Genomic DNA, 21538 nt, shown 5'->3' with positions numbered 1-21538 from the left:
GTTTCAAGAAGTGGCAGAAAGACATATCGAAATTTGTCTGGCAGGGCAAAAAGCCCAGAATTAAGTTTAAGATACTTACCGACTCTAAAGAGAGAGGGGGGTTTGCCCTGCCGGACTTAAGACTTTACTACGAATCGGCAGCTTTCTGCTGGTTAAAAGATTGGCTACTTCTTGAAAATGCAGACATTCTAGATTTGGAAGGATTTGACAATAATTTTGGTTGGCATGCATATATCTGGTATGACAAGGTTAAAGTGTATAAGGGTTTCAAAAATCATATTATCAGGAAAGCACTATATAATGTATGGATACGGTATAAAGACTTATTGGAAAACAGAACTCCCAGGTGGCTTTCACCTATGGAGGCTAAGGAAGTAAAGAAACTTAATATGACAACCAATTGGCCGAAATACTCTGAGATTTTAGAACAAGAAGGTGGTGAATTTAAATTACAAAGTTATGAGAAAATAAAGTCCAAGGTACGAGATTGGCTCCATTATTTTCAAATAATGGAGGCTTTCAAACAAGACAGGAAAATTGGTTTCCAGGTGGAGAAATCGAAATTGGAAACAGAATTGTTAGAACCCAATACTAAGAATTTATCAAGAATGTACAACTTGCTGTTGAAGTGGAATACAATAGATGAGACAGTGAAGTCTGCTATGGTTAAATGGGCACAGGACATAGGTCACGACATTATGTTTGCTGACTGGGAGCAGTTATGGACCACAGGTATTAAATTCACGGCATGCAATGCCTTACGAGAAAACATTATGAAAATGATTTATAGGTGGTACATGACCCCAGTCAAGCTTGCGAAGATTTATCATTTGCCCAATAATAAATGCTGGAAATGTAAAGAGACTGAGGGTACCTTTTTCCACCTCTGGTGGACCTGCCCAAAGATTAAGGCCTTCTGGGAAATGATTTATAATGAAATTAAGAAAGTGCTTAAGTGCACCTTTAATAAGAAACCAGAGGCATTTCTCTTGGGTATGGTCGGCCAGTTGGTGTCGAAGAAGGATAAGAATTTCTTTTTGTACGCTACTACGGCAGCAAGGATCCTTCTAGCAAAGTATTGGAAGACACAAGAGCTACCCACGCTGGAGGAATGGCAGGCGAAAGTGATTGACTTTATGGGACTGGCAGAAATGACTGGCAGAATCCGCGACCAAGAGAAAGAGACTGTGGAAGAAGATTGGAAGAAATTTAAGATGTATCTTAAGAATTATTATAAAACTGAGGAGTGTTAAAATGCTGAGGGAAAAGAAGACGTAGAATTGCAGCGATAATTGGGTTTAAAATTAAGGGTGGAATAGAGAAAGAGGACAAATTTATATTTAATTGGGCAAGATAGGTTGCTGAATAATGGTACTAAACTAAGGATGCAAAAAGGGAAAGGTATGGGGAAGTCCGGGAAAAGAGGGTTATGAAAATAAGGTTATGAAAATATGAGTTTTTTATGTTTGTCTGTTCTTTTTGTTGTTTGTTGTTTTTTGTTAAAAATTGGAAATTAATAAAAATCTTTAAAATAAATAAATAAATAAATAAATAATCTGTGGCCTGTGAAAGTGTGGGGGAGAGGACTGTTATTATGATAACTTTTTATTATTAGGCTGTCTCTGCCAGTATGTTTTTATTATGTTTTTAATGTTGTATATCACCTTGGGATCTTTTGATAAAGGGCGGTATATAAATTGAAATAATAATAATAATAATAATAATAATAATAATAATAATAATAATGTAGCAAAATGTCAGACTGTCCCTAAAGGTATCGTGGATTATGCCATTTTGATCTGTGTTAGCAACTGAATTACTACTGAACTATTTTGAATGGGGAGAAAGAATCCAATTCTATTACTACAATTAAGAACAGTGAAATATTTTGCTCATGTAAAATGTGTTTTCGTGCACTTTTAATATGTACCCCCTCCTTATCTAATGAAGGATTGTAAGATTTTTTTTTGATATTTCTTTTTTTTTTTTGCTGGCAACACAGAAGCATAATGTATAGTTTTCAAAAATTATTCCCCCAAAACATTTCAACTAAAGACATCTTTATTGCATACTACCTTTTGGGTTCTCAAGAAGGGCAGCCACAGATTCTGAACTAGCTCATGCCGATACCGTTTGGCAAATGGCCCAGCGTACGAAATGAATGCCGCTGTTAGAAGCACATCTCCACACAGTGTCTTCTCTTGCTCATGATACTGAGCTACGGACTGAGCCCACCTCACATTCTCTGACTGAAATAAAAGGGCCATAGGTTAATTTATAGCAGCTTAAGGCAACTACAAAGTTGTCTGTAACTATAAGGAAGGAACCTTGGTGTAATGAATGTATGGGGGTTGCTCGTGCGTAAGTTGCTACCATGCCTGGCTAGTTTGCCTGGTTAAACCTTTCCTGACTGGACAGCCCTTCACTTCGTGGCTGTTCAGTCACTAGCAGAATCCGTCAGTGGGTGTATCTTAAACTTCTTCCAGCACAAAAGCTCTTTGACGCCAAGTCTACGCCTACTTTCCCTGCGCGGAAGTCTTCTGCGCAGGGTGGGTGTGGGCAGAGGAGGACCAGTGCTCTCCCCGCTGGTCTCCAGCGAAGAGTCCTGGAGACCCCTCTCCGATTCCCCCATCCACCCCCCTTTATCCCTGGTGTTACGCTGATTTCCTTCCCCAGCCGATGAGTTCCCTCTCTCCCTGCTTGCCCCTTCTCCGGCATCGCTTGGGAGCTCTGCCTCCACTCCTGGCTCCGATGTCAGTTCCCTGACGCTTGGGTTTAGGTCCTTGGATACTTGCATCATGAGGCAAACAGGCTGGTTAAAAGCTCAGTGGAATGGAGCAGGGAGTCTCCACCTGTTTTAAAAAGGAGACAAGAGGGCTTCTCAGGGAAGGGCATTCTTAAGATGGAGGCCTAACACAGATGACAATCTAGCTGGGCTTCATGGACTGATCTTAAATTGAGGAATTTAGCTTTCCTCAAGATATCCAGGACCTGGGCCAGTTAGGGCTTTAAAGGTCAGTGCCGCAACTTTAAAATGGGCATGTAAACAAAGTTAAACTTAACAAAGTGGGCTTAAAAAGAAAAAAGGCATAATATGCTGGTGCTGCCTTAAATCTGTCAACAGTTGGGCAGCTGCAGTCACAACCAGTTGAAGCTTCCAGAGCATCTTTAGGGACTGTACTGTTGTACAGTCAAACCTCTTCTTACGTCCCCCTCTGCTTGCGTCCATTTCGCCCAATGGCCGTGGCAAACCCGGAAGTAACCGGCGGGTTTGCCGCCAGCCGCGCATGCGCAGGAGCGGCGATCGCTGTTTGCGCATGTGCAGAAGCGGCGATCGCCATCCTCACATGCGCAGAAGTGGCAATTGCTGCCTGCGCCCAATGGTGCCTCTCCCAGCTACCTGTTTCGACCTCTGGACGGACCTCTGGAACATATTATGGTCGCAGGTAGAGGTTCCACTGACAGACTTCACCCAGACATGAATGGTAGTAAACTGCTCTCCCAGAGCAAATCATATTGTACTGTAGAGTCTAAGATAGTTGAGCTTAGACCTTCCATCAGACCTTACCACCAGCCATGCTAGTCGGGGATGACGGCAGTTGGAGTCCAACAACATCTGGAGATTTTCCTCACAGGTTCCTCACTCCTGGTTTAAGCTAAGCCATGTTTGATTGTGTGTTGCCATGTGCAAAAGCCTCGGGTAAATAGTCAGCATTGTACAGGGTGCAAAAGCACTGAAATGCCAGCTTTGTTTATCATTGACCTGGGGAGGGGGAAGCCAGCTAAACATAAATGAAACATGCAGTATGTCACCTTTGGCTTGGACAACTGCATCAGCATCTGATGAATTCTAGGTATGTAGGTATTCCTAGTCCAGCAAAGGATATGCATATGAAAGCAAGCTTCTGTGCACAGATCAATCACTTCATGGAAACTGAGAGTGAAAATCAGGTGAACGTGCTAATGTTGCATCAAAATGCATATGTTGCACTGCTTTCTGTGGGATGCTCATTGGAAGGCACACTTTACCTTTTACACTATGGTGCAACCAGATAAGCACAGATAGATAGTATTTTAAAGCATGTCTGGGCCTAGGTGGGACGGAGGAGTTTTAGGGTGGGATTCAAAAAAAAGTTTTACTCACAGTGAATTGAAATTGACAGACCCAACTCTGGCTATGTACATATTGCGTGTGTAGGTCCCCAGGCCACCCCTCAAATAACTTCACACATAACACGTAATTTTAGTTTTGGTTTTTGGGCACTATTTTGGCCACAACTTTATTAAAATACAAAATCAGTGAGTGGTTGTTTAGACATTGGTTATGACTATCTGTCCCCCCGCCTGGGACAGAACTGACATCCCGAGGTCCGATCGGTAGCCAGTAGAAGGGAAAGTCAAACTTGGGGGTCATTTGAGCTAAGCGTCGGACCCACGCCGCTCACCCCAGCAGCTCCCCGAAAGCTTGCCTGCCCGGTCCTATAACAAGGATTCCCATAACAGGGATTGGGCGGCCCTGGTCCCATAACAGGGATTGGACGAAATCGTGGCAAGCCCCAGGATTCCTTTAATGGAATTCCCTTCAGCGCAATAGGAGGGGCAGGCACAGCCTATCCTGACCCCTCCACCACCAGCATATTATAACCAATGCCTAACCGCAACCTTACAAGTTGTGACGAGTTGCTGAGTAGTAGGCAAAAACCAAATGGCCCAGCCAATCACCAAATGGCAAAATTCCTACTAGGCCCCTGCACCAAGGCAGACGACCCCATGACAGGCAAAGCAAGGTCAACCGGAAAAGAGGGCGGGCGGGCGGGTGATCCGATGCACTCTGCAAAGAGAAAGAGAAACCAGACTGCACCAATATTTAAAGACTATGGTCCCACCCACCCAATTTGCAACATACAATTTGCCCCAGCAACCCGGTTACCCAATCATGATGCCAGGCAACAATTATTAACCTGCCTGGCAACAAGAGGCCTGGCCTGGTGGCCCACACCGCAACACGTGCTCTCATTTATTGGAGAACACGCTTTACCAGCTTAAAACACAGCTAGGTAGTTCTTTTTCTCAGTCTGCGGGGTTCAAAGCTGCGGGGATGCATCAAAATGCAGTCTTTTATAGGAAACTACAGGACAGAAATGGATCATGTTGCATGTATGCTGCTTCCCCAATCAGTGGTGGCAGCACACTGGGTGCAGAGTAAACGGGAGTGCGCGCACAGCCTTAGTTGTGTTCATTAATTTAGACTGGTCTACTCTGAGTAAAACTCGAGTCTGAATAGCCAAGTATCATATTCCTTAAATAACTAGGACAAATTGTATTGGGTATTTTGCTGCAATCCTAAGAAATATTCAGGTGTGATCTCAGAGCATCTCAGACTTGGAACATCTTAAAAAAAAAAAAGTCTGTTAGCACTGCCCAAGAGTTGCCATTCCTGCCTTTTTTCTAAACGTTCATCGACATGTTAGTTAGTAGGTAATCTTGCAGTTAATATATACGGCAGCGAGGCAAATTGTAAGAAAACGTAAAGGTCAAAAACATGTTTCCTTTATGGGGGAAAATGAATGATAATGACATAATTTTTTTTCAGCTCATCAGGTTCTTTGCTAAGTGCCTCTGTTATTGTCAGATCACTAGTGTATAACAAAGGCATGCTTTCTGTAGGCTGCTTCATTAGGCTGCCCTGTAGGACCTCACCTCCAGACCTTTCACTAATCTGTTGGCCAGCTCAATAGTCTTATTAGTTCTATTCACTTCTTCCTGGCAGCGGATTTTCTCAGCTGTCGCCCTCTCAAAGGCAGTGGTGAAGGCAGCCAGGTTTGTGTCTAGTTCCTTTAAATAATAATAAAAAAAACAGTAAGAAACAAGACTAGACATTGTATGGACAAGCAACAAAAAAAAAAATGTCACTACATGGTCATATTTTTTTTTTTTCTACTGCGGAAAATAGGAACACAGGGAGCAATCTCACACTGAATCCTACCATTAAGACCATCTCGCTGAGGATTGCGTGGCAGAAACTCTCCAAAGTTTCAGACAGGGGACACCTCCAGCTCTACCTCCAGACACCTGGGGCATTTTGCAAGCCAAACAGGTGGCTTGCTGCTGAGCTAAGGAGCTGCTATATTACACAGCCAGGAAAAATACAATTGCTCTTAGAAACATTCAGATGTTCGGTACACACAACCAGAAAACATTGCAAAAATGCTTCAGTAGGGGTAGCGTTGCTTTCTTTGCCAACATGCCAGCAACCTTTCATGGACAAAGCTTAGTGCAATCCAATTTGCGCTTGTTTTCAAAGCAGGTCTATTCCCCTGCTCCCGTTTACCTTGTTTGAATTGGGTGAAACAGTTGTCTAAGCTGGAAAAAAGTCACGTATCTTGCCAATGGCTCATCAGCAAATCAGTGCTCACATGTGGCAAACTGCTTCAATGACTGGCTCCCTACCCAATAATTCCAACTGAACTGGTAGAAAAATGACCAACCTATTGTGAAATCAAAGTCCAGCAATGCTTTGCGCAGACTATCCTTTACGGTGACATGCTGTCAACAATTGTATTAAGCACAATAAGGCGGTTCAGGTGAGAATTCAGCAACCATTCTCCACTTCAAATTCTGTAGTTAAAACAAAGGGAGCTCAAAGAGAGGTTTTGCTCACTAGGACAAGCATATTGGGCTCCTCCTTGTCCACTTCTTTGTGGAACATTGGCAAACTCCTGACAAACATCCACAGGTATTTAGTAACACAGGAAAAGCAAACAAACCAAGAGACTGCTTTGAGCATCCTTTGGGAGCAAGCAATATTGCACTGAAGTTTTTTTATAGATGGTAGAGCGTTCCACTATTTTCACAAGTAGTTTGTTTCTCCTTTGATTCACCCATCCAGATAGGAAAACAAAATAGCAACATACTTAGCAATATTTTTATATATATAAACCTTGAAAACGAGCAGAAGTGTGTGCCTGAAAGAATTTGACAAAGTCAGTGTTTGTCACCAGTCCTTAGTAGAGATAAGAATAATTAGGAGTGGTGCTTCTATTTCTAGCAATGATATATTCCAGAACAGGTAATCTGGGTATAATTTTATACTTTCCACTCTGTAACTTTGGCCTCATGCAACTGCAAAGTGTAAAAAGAAAAGAAAAGAAAAGAGGAAAAGTTGTAGAAAACCCTACCAGCTATTAATGACTGGAAGGCAGACTATGCGTTCATCTAAGTAATATATATAAAAATATATGACCTATGGAATCCTGCCAGGATCTGCAGACGCCTCTGGTGGTTTGATGAGAAAGAGCTGTTTAGGGACCGGGAATTTGCCTGGGGGCAGCATTAACTTACCTAAGCAATTTTCTAAAGATTTCATAGTATGAAATATGGACAAAGAAAGCGTATGCAACACTCGAAGGCTGCTTATCCTCCTCCTCCTTAAGGTTTCTTTGAAATACCTGCTCTACCTGACATCTCCACAAAACGGGTTAAGTTGGGCAGGGTGCACACTTGAGATGGAAGAAAGAACACACTGTGTGGTTGAAGTCAGAAAGCTGCACATGGCAGAGACTCTGTTTACTCCAAAAGAAGCCAGGGTTACAATCGGGGCGGAGGAAGGGAGTGCAGGGTCCGACTCAGGTGTCACCACTGAGGGGGGTGACAAAATGCCAGGCGGCACTCGCCACAGGGCCTGCAGCATGCCCGAGCCACGCATCTCTCCTGGGAGTGACGTTGTGGCGTTTGCCCTCCCCGGTGGGTCATAAGGAAAGGGTTAAATGAGTGTGAAGTGATTGGCCAGTGGGAACCCAAGGGGAGGAGACAGAGTTAGAGTTGGAGTTGTTGGGAAGTCAGTGGGGAGTTGGAGAAGGAAGAGGGAGGATAAGTCTGTGGGTTGGTCTAGTTTTGATGTGTGAGAGTGAGAGGAACTTTTAGGAGGAGTCAGATAGACATTTGGGATAATCAATTAGAAGTTATTAGGAAGGTATAGGCCAGTAAAGGGGATGTGGGTGGCGCTGTGGGTTAAACCACAGAGCCTAGGACTTGCCGATCAGAAGGTTGGCGGTTCGAATCCCCGCAACGGGGTGAGCTCCCGTTGCTCGGTCCCTGCTCCTGCCAACCTAGCAGTTCGAAAGCACGTCAAAGTGCAAGTAGATAAATAGGTACCGCTCCGGCGGGAAGGTAAATGGCATTTCCGTGCGCTGCTCTGGTTCACCAGAAGCGGCTTAGTCATGCTGGCCATGTGACCTGGAAGCTGTACACCAGCTCCCTTGGCCAATAAAGCGAGATGAGCGCCGCAACCCCAGAGTCGGTCACAACTGGACCTAATGGTCAGGGGTCCCTTTACCTTTACCTAAGGCTAGTAAAGAAACTAAGATTAAGAAACTGACACAGAAAATTATCTGAAACCATAAACTTGTTCATGCTTATAAAATAAACTTGCTTATTTGATTTAATGTTAACAACTGTCTGGACTCTGTGTGTACCCGAGAGAAATGGGTTGGTGGCAGCGGGGAAGAAATCACAGTGGTGGCACAGGGATCAATAGACCATCAACCGTCCGGGGACCCTGTGTGATCGCCACAGACGTGGTGGCTTGGGCACTCGCAGGCTCCGCGCTGCCCCAAACAGTCTGCCCACCGCCTCCCCCTCAGCTATAGGGCGGCTGAGTGGGAGGAGGCAGGCAGACTCCTTGGAGGCCCTGCGGAGTGGCCTGCCCCGGCTGGCCCTGCCCCGTGGGTGGCTGGCTCTGCCCCCACGGGCAGCTGGCCCTGCCCCTGGATGCAGGGCACGTGTGCCGCCCCAGGCGCCTGATCAGCTTGCTCCACCGCTGGTTACAATACTATAAGGAGCGCATGTGTGTCAATGTCACACAGTACCCTTTCCCTCCATACTGAAAATGTGCATACTGCTCCACTGACCCTTGTGTGACTCCCTTACTGACTCATTATGACAAATCCCTTTAATTCCTGGTAAACCCAAAGTCAAAGTTTCCAGACAACCCTGTTAAAAAGGTAAAGGGACCCCTGACCATTAGGTCCTGTCGTGACCAACTCTGGGGTTGCGGCGCTCATCTTGCTTTACTGGCCGAGGAAGCCGGCATACAGCTTCCGGGTCATGTGGCCAGCATGACTAAGCCGCTTCTGGCGAACCAGAGCAGCGCACGGAAACGCCGTTTACCTTCCCGCCGGAGCGGTACCTATTTATCTACTTGCACTTTGATGTGCTTTTGAACTGCTAGGTTGGCAGGAGCAGGAACCAAGCAACGGGAGCTCATCCCGTTGCGGGGATTCGAATCACTGACCTTCTGATCGGCAAGTCCACAGCGCCACCAACCTTGTTATGATTCCCAAATTACACCTGCTACATCTATTCCTCTGCTGAGGGACTTGGTGTCATTTGTTCTCCCGGCTCACCCAGTTTGGAATATTCTACAGGAAGTGAGACCACTAGAACAATCTATTGTTTTTCTACCTGGTAAACCAAATTAGATTTACATAATTTTACATATGCAAATGAATTAAATGTTTGTGTTTTGAGAACTACACCACTTATTTGAACTACCTACATTTTTGACACTACCTAAGTATTGTAGTAACAAAGGGCTGCAAGCCTCTACTCTGCTTACCTGGGAGCAAGCCCTATTGAACTCAATAGGACTTACTTCCGAGTAGATGTGTAAAGGAGTGCACTGTTAGCTTATTGCACCATTCCCCCCCCTTCCCTTTTCTGGAATTACCAATAAGACATGCCCCTACCCTTACAGTTTGTGCATATCAATGTGAGTAATTTTTTTTAAGTGCCAAAATCTCTCTCTCTCTTTCTCTCTCTTTTAAAGCAGTGCCCTTTTCAAAACAAGGGGAAATTCAGTGTAGTTTCAGTGCCACAGTGATCAAACAGTGTCACATCACTATGGCAATTGGTGCCCAGGCCAGGAATACAGATCAGCTTTAATTGTGCAACGCCTTATTGCTGGTGCATGTCAATCAGAACCTATGAATTGAGAAAAATTTGCTCTGTTCATTCTGTTAAATGATGTATCCAATTAAACCTGTTAGAATTCATGATCTTCAGTCAAGGTTAAATGAAAGTAGTTACTCCTGTCAGCTAGGTGATTAAATGCTGCCTACATCAGGCACATTTATGTGCAAAATTAAAATTTTGGTATAAAGCATGAATCTTTATGCATGCCAGTTAATTATCTTGCAGTTCCTTCCACTTATTAAATGCCCATTGCATTTCTTCTTAATCATTAGCTTCCTTTCAAAACTTGTTTCACACTCTACATTATACCAAATTTCAATGTTTAAATGAAATGCTGTATAAATGAAAACTTCCTCTTTTCAAGGATTTGGCTGTTGCTATGTTACTGAAAGATAACCGTTATTAACAGTTTCCCTCCCCACCCCCCAGTTATTATGCAAAAGATCTGTTTGTGTTGTGCTACAGGGTTCTGAGCCACTGTGATAGGAATCCCTTGTGTTCTTGCTGCCTGCTGGTCATTTCTGCTTTCTTTAAACCTACCTGGGACTTCTCCTGTTCACTAGCCAAGCACTGAGGTAGTGGCATGCAACGCTACAACATAACAATCAGCCTAGCAATAATAAGGGGAAACGCTCCAGACCAACCCCTCCCTGGAAACACAACAGTCGAAAGCCTTAAAATATACCGGCACGGTTTTAATTTGCCAGAGGAGGGAAAAGGGGGAAAGCTCTGTTGTCGTTGCTGTTTTTAAATGCCACAGTCCCTTATGTGCAATGAGGTGGTCTTGAGGATCAGAGATGGCTAACTTGTGAGGTGCTGCTGAACTCCAGCTCCCATCAGCCTCAAGCAGCATGGCCAATGGTCAAGTATGAGGGGAGTTGTAGTCCACCCATCGGGAGGGTACAGCTTTCTCATCTCTGATTTGTAGCGGCACTCCATTTCACGTAAATGACAGCGTGTGTCGTTTGACAGCTGGGGGAGGCTTGTTCTCTGCAGACTCCTATCTTACTCTGTCCATCAAGATTTGCAACCTTCCCCTATCTTCACAGAGTTCTTTGGGGTTTGTTTCTCAATGAATCTAGTGTTCAGAAATGCGTTAAGGCATGGGTAGGCAAACTAAGGCCCGGGGGCTGGATCCGGCCCAATTGCCTTCTAAATCCGGCCCATGGACGGTCCGAGAATCAGCGTGTTTTTACATGAGTAGAATGTACCGTATTTTTTGCTCCATAAGACACACCTAGTTTCTAGAGGGGGAATGCAAGAAAAAAAAAATTATTTAATGGGAGCACTGAGCAGAGCCTGTATGCACCCCAGGCTCTGCTCAGCACTCCCTTTCACGAGCTGCATGGAGCATGTGTGTGGCGCTTGCAGGCTTTTCCCCAAGGAGGGAGAAGGGCATGAATTCGTTCATTCCCCCCTCCCCCCAAATACAGTGTGCCCCCCCCCCACAAGGTTTGAGGGACAGTGGACCGGCCCCCCTGTTGAAAAAGTTTGCTGACCCCTGGGTTAAGGTTACTGAGCTTCCAAACAGGTGTAGCACATAATAATATCAAATTATACTGAGGATAGTATGCAAAAATAAATAATTGTCAGCATTTGTAATGCCAGAAAGCAAGCTGATTGTCTCAGATGATGTTTGTTTGTTTGGGTTATGGTCCAATAATTATTTACTGAGAAATCCCAGTGGTGTGCAGTATTATGTCATTTCAGGAACCATGAGAATTCCCTCTAAGTTGCTCCTTAGGTAATCAGATTCAGTCATTAAACTAGGGGCACTTCCAGGTTCCCTGTATGTTAAACATTCATCTGGATTTGTTTCAATTTAAGTTCAATTTGAATCCTATTTAAAGGCAAATTTGCCTAATTAACATTATTCGGAACCATGTGTGAACTGAAACATAGTTATTCCTTCGAAATTTGCACTTCTCCAAATTTTGCATTGCAATTCTCTAGCCAAGTAATGTGTGCAGCAATCACATAATGAATCCAAAAGTTTACTACAAACTGTATGAAGAATATTTCCTTCGCTTCATCCTGAACCTACAGCCAATCAGTCTTATGACCCTGTGTTGTATTGTGTTGACTGAGGGATAATTGTTTCACCCTATTTGTTTTCTTGGCACTATGTGTATCATAATTTTATAAAACTTGTGACACATTTTCCTTTGCTGTCTTCCCCCAAACCAAAAGACCTTAATCCCTTCAGCTTTTCCTTGCGGAAAAGAAACTTCGTAACACATGATAATTTTGATTGCCCTTTTCTGTACCTCCTCTGGCTTTTTATTATCATTTTTTGAGAGCTACTGTGCAGCGTATTCTAAATGTGACTCCAACAAAGACTGATATAACAACATCATCTTCAATGCCTTTCTTAGTAACTCCTAACGCTGGACACAAAAACAATGTTAAGTCCCACTGATTCCTACGAGAGAATTAAGGACTTGAGTAGGATGCTTAGAAAACAAGTAGACAGCAGCTTCTCCACTGCTGGTGTGTGTTCTCTCTGTAGTGTACCTTATAATTGCCTAATAGTAACAACAGGATTATTGTTTCTTTTCATCTTCAGTATTCGGCCCGGCCAAATTACACAGCGAAGAAATAAAAGGAGTTGCAAGGATAGGACCCAGAAAGGGGTATGACAATACAACCGTGTTGAAACCAATTAGTTCTGGACCTGGCCTGAGTCTGGATGGGGGAAGAGACCCCCCACTCCCAAAACCTTGTGTGCTTTCCTTAGCTATTTGGAAGGAAGACAAGGCATATATTAATTAATAAGGCTAAACTACTGCAAAACTGAGAAAGTTTGTTCTACTATTTTGCTTGCAACAGGATCATTCCTTACATATTCACACACTTCTGAATAGAAGATAGACAGATAGATAGAAGACAGATAGATAGATAGATAGATAGATAGATAGATAGATAGATAGATAGATGATAGATAGATGATAGATGATAGATAGATGGATAGATAGATGATAGAACATAGACAGATAGACAAATAGACAGATAGACAGATAGACAGATAGATAGTTGTGCGTCGAGCCCCCAAACCCCAACCCATGAAAATAAAGCCACCATTGAGACAGAATTTAGTTTAAAGGTTAACGGGCAAATTTAGGCCACAGCTTTATTGAATACACAAGTGTGACTGGTATTGGCTTAGGCATTGGTATCTAATGACTATAACTGGCTCCTGCCCACCCAGCAGGGAGCCTGCAAAGGGTAAACTACCAGCAGAGGGAGCTCCAACAACTACTGACTGGTGCTCACCCCTTGGGTTCCCGGGGGTCCTGGCATAGCCCTAGCCCCTCCCCGGGTTTCGGACAAGATCCAGACCACCGGATTCCTTTAATGGAATACCCTATCAAATAAAGGGGCAGGTGATGGCTGCACCTCCCCTCCCCATATTACCCTAAACCAATGCCTAACCGCAAAACCTTACAAAGTTGTGACAATTGCTGAGAGGTAGGCAAAAACCAAGTGGCCACTGCCCATTTGCCACATTGGACAAAATTCCTATCTGGCCCCTGTCCCAAAACAGGCTACCAACCGAAGTCCAAAGCAAGTCCAGACACCACCCTAACAACAGGGAGGGCAGGTGGGTGTTCGGCAGTGTGAAGCATGAGGGGTTCCCCACGTCGTGTTGCCGCTTAAAAACAAAGCCCCAAATCACACCACCAAGCCGATTGGCCAAGAAGCAGTGGCGCAATTATAATACCACTGGCCCAGGTCAGGGCAAAGCCCCGCCTCCAGGCCGGTGGGGGGGAGTCCTGGGGCCGTACACAACATGGACCCTCTGTGTGGAGGATCCAACATAGATAGACAGAAGGTAGATAGATTACACTTCCTTTGAAATACTATTTCTCAAAATTACAAAAGAATTCAGATCTGTATCGTCTAATTTTGGATTTACTTTTAAAAGGTTGCATGCATCCAGTCTGGGCTTGGCATCTAAGCACCGTGACAGTTTTGACATTAATACACTATCTTCAGTATATATATATATTTAAGCCTATGTAATGTTGAATACTTCTTCTTAAAATAGTCTTATTACGGCCCCATTTGATGTCACAACAAGACGGCACTTACAGATTTTTGAAACACTATGGAAGGGTCGAGAGCAGAAAGCCTAGAAGTTTATAAAATAAAGTGAAAAGTAAAATGTGAAAGAAATAAAAAGGGTCGTTTTCACAATGGATAGAAGGGTAGAGAGTTTTGTGCCCAAGGATCTATATTGAGTTGCTGCTATTTAATTTGTTCATAAATGATCAGGAGTTACTGATATAAGAGCTCTTGGTAAATAAAACAAAATTATTCAATTTGTTAAAAATGGAACACTGTTTGATTTTGCCTATGTGCAACTGAGACTACTAAGTCATTGTTTGTTTGCTTGTAAAAAAAACAATCAATTTGAGGCAGAAGAAATCAGAGAATTGCAACCTGGCGATTGCACTCTAGCAGGCAATGTGGCACCCACTCCTTAACTGCAGACCAGACATTATACCTCTCTCTCTTTTGCCAACTTCTATAAAAGCCCTGATGCAGGTGGCGCTGTGGGTTAAACCACAGAGCCTAGGACTTGCCTATCAGAAGGTCGGTGGTTCGAATCCCCGTGACGGGGTCAGCTCCTGTTGCTCAGTCCCTGCTCCTGCCAACCTAGCAGCTCGAAAGCACCTCAAAGTGCAAGTACATAAATAGATACCACTCCGGCGGGAAAGTAAACGGCGTTTCCGTGCGTTGCTCTGGTTCGCCAGAAGCGGCTTTGTCATGCTGGCGCCATGACCTGGAAGCTGTACGCCGGCTCCCTCAGCCAATAAAGTGAGATGAGCGCTGCAACCCCAGAGTCGGTCACGACTGGACCTTTACCTTTACCTATAAAAGCCCTGCTCCTGTTCCTTTAACATCTAAAAAAATATCGCTTGCTATTTTTGCGTGTATCCAGTGGTGCACTAGAATTTTTTTGAAATGTTGGGCAGAGAGTTAGCAACGGGGAGGCAATGATCTGAAGCAGGGGAAGCAGGGGCTCTATCTGCAAGAGAATGTGTACCTGTTTGCACAGGTGTGCATTGGTTTGTGTGAAGCTGCCATGAATCATGACTTATGAGACTGTATGTATGGAATGAGATCATGATACATTTGTAGGAGGCGACCCCTGTTGCAAGTAAGCATTGGGCTCTAAAAAACACCCAGGCGGCATTGCACACATGGTGGACCCCTTTCAGAAATGATCAAACTGAAAAATAGCAGCAAAAGTGAGTTAAAAGTCCTTAAATTAAATGTAACTACTAAATGTAACTAGCATTCCAGTTGAATGACCAGACCCATTTTTGTTGGTTATTGGACAAATGCAAGAAAATCAATATCTCTGCTGAGAAACCAGAGTTTAGAATTAAGGGGAAAACACCCTCCAGAACATTCTGAGTTCAAATGTTCATCATTCCCTAATGTTATTTGAAATTCTTGTTTGGAGTTAAATGGTCAAGTCATAAATAGAATAAATTCTTCACCTACTGGCGGATTTTACAATTTGTTTTTACAACTAGCTTTGAAACTTGGAAAAAGTCACAGAGGTTAACAACAGCTTTATACTTTGTTATTCCTTATCAGTTGAAATAGGTCTGAGAGTTTGTTGTTTTGCTCCAATCTCTACAGTTTCACATTTAATACGATGTCATGATTTAGTAATTCACCAAACATAATATCAAATGAAGAGGAATTGTACACCTGTATAAAAACAAATGTAATTTTTAGAACTGTTGAGTTTAAAATCAATATTACTGAAGTCACACATCAAACAAACTATGCACATTGATTGCAAACACCATTTCTTTGCTGAATTACTAGGCACATTGACTTGAATTCCCTTTGAGTTTACTGGGATTTTTTTCATGTAATAATGCTTAAATGTAAAGGTAAAGGACCCCTGACAGTTAAATCCAGTCGTGAACGACTATGGGGTTGCGCCGCTCCTCTCGCTTTACTGGCCGAGGTAGCTGGCATTTGTCCACAGACAGTTTTTCCGGGTGATGTGGCCAGCATGACTAAGCCGCTTCTGGCAAAACCAGAGCAGCACACAGAAACGCCGTTCACCTTCCTGCCGGAGCGGTACCTATTTATCTACTTGCACATTGACGTGCTTTCAAACTGCTAGGTTGGCAGGAGCTGGGACTGAGCAATGGGAGCTCACCCCGTCACAGCGATTCGAACCGCCGACCTTCCAATCGGCAAGCCCTAGGCTCAGGGCTACACTAGTGATTCCTACTGTGTTAAAGCAAACTTTTGCCATTTAAATTCATCTTCTTTGTTCATTTAACAGCACAATCCTAAGCATATTTAGACACTGCATATGGTTTGCTGGCAACAGTTTTCAAATATTATTTATTGCATTTTTCTTGAAAAAAGATAAATCCAGCTGAAATCAGAATGTCGACAATACGGGGTGGCATTTTTATGTCAATGTTTTGTGGATGCTGCAAAATCAAACAAATTTGTGTACCTTAGAAGCACAATAAACACCCATCTGGAAACACCTTTACTCCTAGGTAAGTAGTGGAAGGAAACTAGAATACATTTATTTGCTGCTGCATAGCACCTCTATCAGGTGGATCAAGAAGGTGTAGTCTCCCCCAAATTAAGAGGGAGAAATTCTTTTTCCTTTTATGATGGATACTTCTTGCAACTGAAAGCTTAAGCCAGCCTAAATAGAGTGTTCCCTGAATTGCAACTGAACGCTAAATGGAAACTTCGCCATTTATATCAAGGAACACATTTATCTGAGAAATAGGCTAGGCTACAGCCAAAAATGACTGCCACCTCACTGTGTCCCTCCCCCACTTTGTAGCCAGCAAAGCTAAACTAATATTGAATGCATGTCGCTCAAATATCAAAGAGAAAACCCACCTACAGATCCTTTTTTAAAAAGCTCCTAATCAGTGGGTAAATAGGCAATTGGGGTCATAGGAGACAATAACAATAATACTTTGTTCTATTATTTCGGACGAGTACATCAAGCCAAACAAAACACAACAAATTATTATCCAGGCTAGAAACCCTTTCATTGCCTCCAAGAACAATAATGGAATTTTAAATTTTGACATATAAGGAATGGTGCCCTACATTTGATATGTAGGAGATAGGACGATAAACTGAAGACAATAGCACTTACATTGAGCTTCTTCCTTATTGACTCAAGTTTTTCTGCTGCAACGACCAAGTCTGCGTTGGCCTGTGCCAGGGCTTGCCGTTTTTGGTCTACTTCGCAGTAAACCTAAAAGGTTAGAGCAGGATACATGTTTAAACTGTGCACTGCACATCACAGAAATTTACCACAGAAAGTGGTAAGTTGATAGAGGCCTGAATTCAGATAGCAGTCCGGAAAGCTCAAAAAGGGTTAGAATCATAGAATCGTTTGAAAAACTTATAACAGTTTGAAAGTGGACACTGTCTAATGAGGACTCAGTTCAGTGATTCTAAGCTTGGAGCTTGAAGTTCAATGATCTTCAACTGGCCAGTTTCTCAATACAGTGGTACCTCAGTTTACGAACTTAATCCGTTCCTGAAGTCCGTTCTTAAACTGAGGTGTGCTTTCCCTGATGAGGCCTTCCGCTGCCGGTGCCCTTCCTCTGTTTGGATTCTGTTTGTAGACCAAGGTAAAGTTCGCTAACTGGGACACTACCGGTTTTGCGGAGTTCATAAACCGAATAGTTTGTAAACAGGACTGTTTGTAAACCGAGATACCACTGTACCCATTATTTTGTCACAGCCTGACCTGAGATGTGTCCCCAAACAGCAGCAATTTAGAAAAAGAGAGTGTTCACAGTTAATTACATCACAACAATGATACATTTGCTTAGGGTTTTGGTGGGAAATGAGTTATGTTAGGTGAGGAGTCAGGGTTAGTGGGTACATGCTTACTTTCCCCTCTGTTCCATTTTATGTAATTTTCTCCATTACCTTTTCTTGCAGGATCCCTGTGCTGATCATTGCTTGTTATGAAACAGTATACACACATATAACAGTCCCTGAGGGTTCAACATTAAATGGAACTTATTAGCAGGGAAAGTACATTATGTCATATGAACATCCGTTATAAGATGGGATCAAACCACCAGCAGAACTGATCTTTCACACTTGTTTTATGGGTTCAACTGATCAACGTTAAACATGCAATAATTAAGGGGGGAAATGTTCATATAATCAGTATGAACACGCCTGACGTTTGTACAAACGCTACTGGCTATAACATACAGAAAAAGAAATTGCCAACTTTTAAAACACACACACACACACACACACACACACACACACGTAAAAGTACCACACTTACATATATCTTTTGGACATGTCCACGCAAAAGGAAAGCAGATTGATAAAGTATAGAAGAAATGTTAAATATGCATCATGACAAACAGTGAAAAATTAAGTATTGCAACCTACATTAATTACATTCTAGTAAGATGAATAGGCTGTTCATCATTAATGAGAACATACACCTTTGTCTAAGTTTTATATCTACCTGTGATAAATGTGCTAATGGCGATAAAATACATCATAGTAGCATTTGAATTAACAGCTCACTAATAGATTGACATATGAGTACGAATAAAGTGTTTAATCATAAACATGGCACCACACCTAACAGCAAGCCCTCCTCTGTGCATATATCAAAGAAATAGAACCCAATGTAAACATTACAACGTTGTTTTAGTTAGTACATACTAAAACAACGTTATGTCATTGTTTGTAACCACATTGTGCTAAGAATTATAGTTAGAGCCATACAGATTGTAGTGTGGTTTATGGACCTTTTAATTAAAACAGTGATGACAATTTTTGAATGGGAAGGGTGTATGTTGGCTCTGTGCAAAATACACGTTGACTCCTACTCAAGTGACAGCAGTCAGATAGTCAAACGCTTCTTCTGTGGAGCTTGATCCACACTGAGCATAAATTTAAACAGTTTGAAGGGGAGTTGATAGACAACTGCTGAGTGAAAGAGTGCAGATTTCATATCCAGAAAGGTAAAGTTCCATTCCTAAGACGTGGAGGGTAATATCATTTCTACAGTACCACTAGGAAATGCTCGTATAAAATAAAATACAAATTTAATGTTACCAGGCATCTATACTATATTAGGGCCCTCCAAACGAAACTTTCTATGTGCATTCAGAATACTTTGTGCTCTTGACATTGGTTGTATCTGTTCTCTCTTTTTTAAAAAAAGTGATATTTATTAAGATTTTACAAAATCAAAAATACAAAAATGCATAGTAAAACAAGAAACAGAAGAAAACTCTCAGACAAAAATACAAGATACAAAAAACAAGAAAAATAGAAAAATAGAAAAAAAGGTTAAAACAAATCCATTTTTTATAACTTTGAACTCATTAACTTATTTCTTTGACTTCCTCACACCTCCCCTTTTTGTATTCCCATTAAGATATTCAAATCAGCAAATCCTTACCCTCTTTCATTTATCTTAACTCTAAATCTTAACATATTGTAACCCTATAATTTCACCAAACTTTTAATTCATTTTTGCATACTCTTTTTAACTTTTGTTGCTAGTGCCACTTATTTTCAGTCCAACATCATTTTAACATTCATTAATTTTACAGTGTTTCTGCAAATAATCTTTAAATTTCTTCCAATCTTCTTCCACCAACTCTTCTCCCAGGTCTTGGATTCTGCCAGTCATTTCCGCTAATTCCATATAGTCCATCACCTTCATCTGCCACTCTTCCAGGGTGGGTAGATCTTGTGTCTTCCTGGTTGTATCTGTTCTCACATTCCAGTCAATTTGCACCTTCAAAATTTTCTGGATAGTCACATGGCACCTTTAGCAATCCATACATAGTCAGGAGCCTTTTGCTGGAAAACCATAGCTTTTCATGCCACAAATGTTTCAATTTTTTGGATATTGTTTTTGTCGCACCATAGGACTATTGTGCCCTGCCAGTGTGCCAAATTAACTTTGTTTTGTTGTGACATATTTCCTGGATACTGGCGTTCTTGTAGTTGGAAACAGGCAAAGGTTTAGCACAGCTGTCATGGCCCTAAAAACACTTTAAAAACATCGCTACCAGAGAGGAATGGCAAACTAAGCTGTTGGACTATGCCAAAATGGCAAAACTGACTGGAAGGCTCAGGAACCAAGAAGATCAAAACTTCAATAAAGAATGGGAAAAAAAAAAATAATTTATCTTCTAGGAGACCACTGTAAGCAGATGAAAACGTTAGCAGGATTTTAACAGCACTCGTAATGTAGCGAATATCATGGACAATATGGAAAAATACAAAATATGGATTATGAAATAATACACAGTCAAGAGGGTTTACAATAGGACCCATGGAGGGTAAAGGTAAGGTGGGAAGTCCAGAGATTTGGAGAAATCTCAAAATATGGATATGTATTTTGGATTGTTATAAACTAATATTTGTAAAACCAAATAAAACTTATTTAAAAGTGTAACATTGGGGTCATGGTTTCATAGATTAAATTTTAGATGAAATTAGTGTACTCTACTTTTTTAAGATTAGTTTTTATTTAATTTTTTTTAATGTGTTACAAAACCAACCAACCAACCAACCAACAGGGGAAAGTACACCTATCATCTCCACTTTAAATCCGTAGTTTCTTCTTCACAGTTTGTTTACATTTACTGAGAGACACTTTTGTCACAGACATCTTGTGATTGGGGGGGGGGGGAGAGGGGAAAGACGGAGGGAGGGAGATGTGGTAAATTATTCTTTCATTCTGTTGCGTAGTGTTAGTGTAGGGCAGGCATGGCCAAACTTAGCCCTCCAGCTGTTTTGGGACTACAATTCCCATCACCCCTGACCACTGGTCCTGTTAGCTATGGATGATGGGAGTTGGAGTCCCAAAACAGCTGGAGGGCCAAGTTTGACCATGCCTGGTGTAGGGATTTGTGGGTAGGTCCTTTCTTTATATATTTATTAAAATAATACTTAAAGCAGCTTAAATGGGGGAAAAAACAATATGAAAATACCCAAACAGCACTTTCAGTATAATAATAACAAGGTCAACAATAATATATTCCAGATGTTCCTCCTCTTGCTGTCTCCAGAAGAACAGAATTCCTGGGGCTGTGATTCACCCCCCCCAAAGGCTCACCCCAAAATGTTCCTTTCCTTTGGCAGCCACCTGAAAGCAGCCACTATCCTTCAGACCTGTTTTATGGGAGGGTGCTTTGGACACCAGTGACAGCAGTCTAGATGATAGCTCAAATTGCTGGCTGGCTAGATCAAGCCTTCCTTAAGTGAGAAGCCTGAGAGACTTCCTGGCAACGAAATACTTTTATTTGTTTTGTTATTACATTTGCCACAAGAACGAGCAAAACATTTAGCCGGCCAAATTTCTAGTAGCTCTGGAACATTTAAAGATGAGCCAGCCTTTTCTGTCTTTAGGTCTTTTTAAAAAACATAATAATCATCTTCATAATACCTAAAACCAGGGCTGTTTTCCAGCTGGAACTCACTGGAACCCCAGTTCCGGCACCTCTCAGGTGGGTGACATTGCCATTCTAAGAGAAGAAGGTGTGCT

General features: G+C 42.3%; 1 protein-coding gene across 1 annotated transcript in view; it reads right to left on the bottom strand.

Moving 5' to 3' along the window:
* Positions 1-21538, bottom strand: part of LOC307220097 (dynein axonemal heavy chain 11-like) — a gene marked incomplete at its 5' end in the record, with an annotated part of 229278 nt that overhangs the window by 50204 nt on the left and 157536 nt on the right. Inside the window, 3 exons of the mRNA XM_079983734.1 lie at positions 2076-2249; positions 5701-5835; positions 17141-17242. Of these exons, the coding sequence (XP_079839860.1) occupies positions 2076-2249; positions 5701-5835; positions 17141-17242 (411 nt within the window). The remainder of the gene's footprint in view (positions 1-2075; positions 2250-5700; positions 5836-17140; positions 17243-21538) is intronic.

This window comes from Podarcis cretensis (assembly GCF_951804945.1).
Source record: "Podarcis cretensis genome assembly, chromosome: 1".
Lineage (NCBI taxonomy): Eukaryota > Metazoa > Chordata > Lepidosauria > Squamata > Lacertidae > Podarcis > Podarcis cretensis.
Note: the sequence above shows the minus strand (reverse complement) of the source record. Positions and strands in the feature narration are given on the sequence as shown.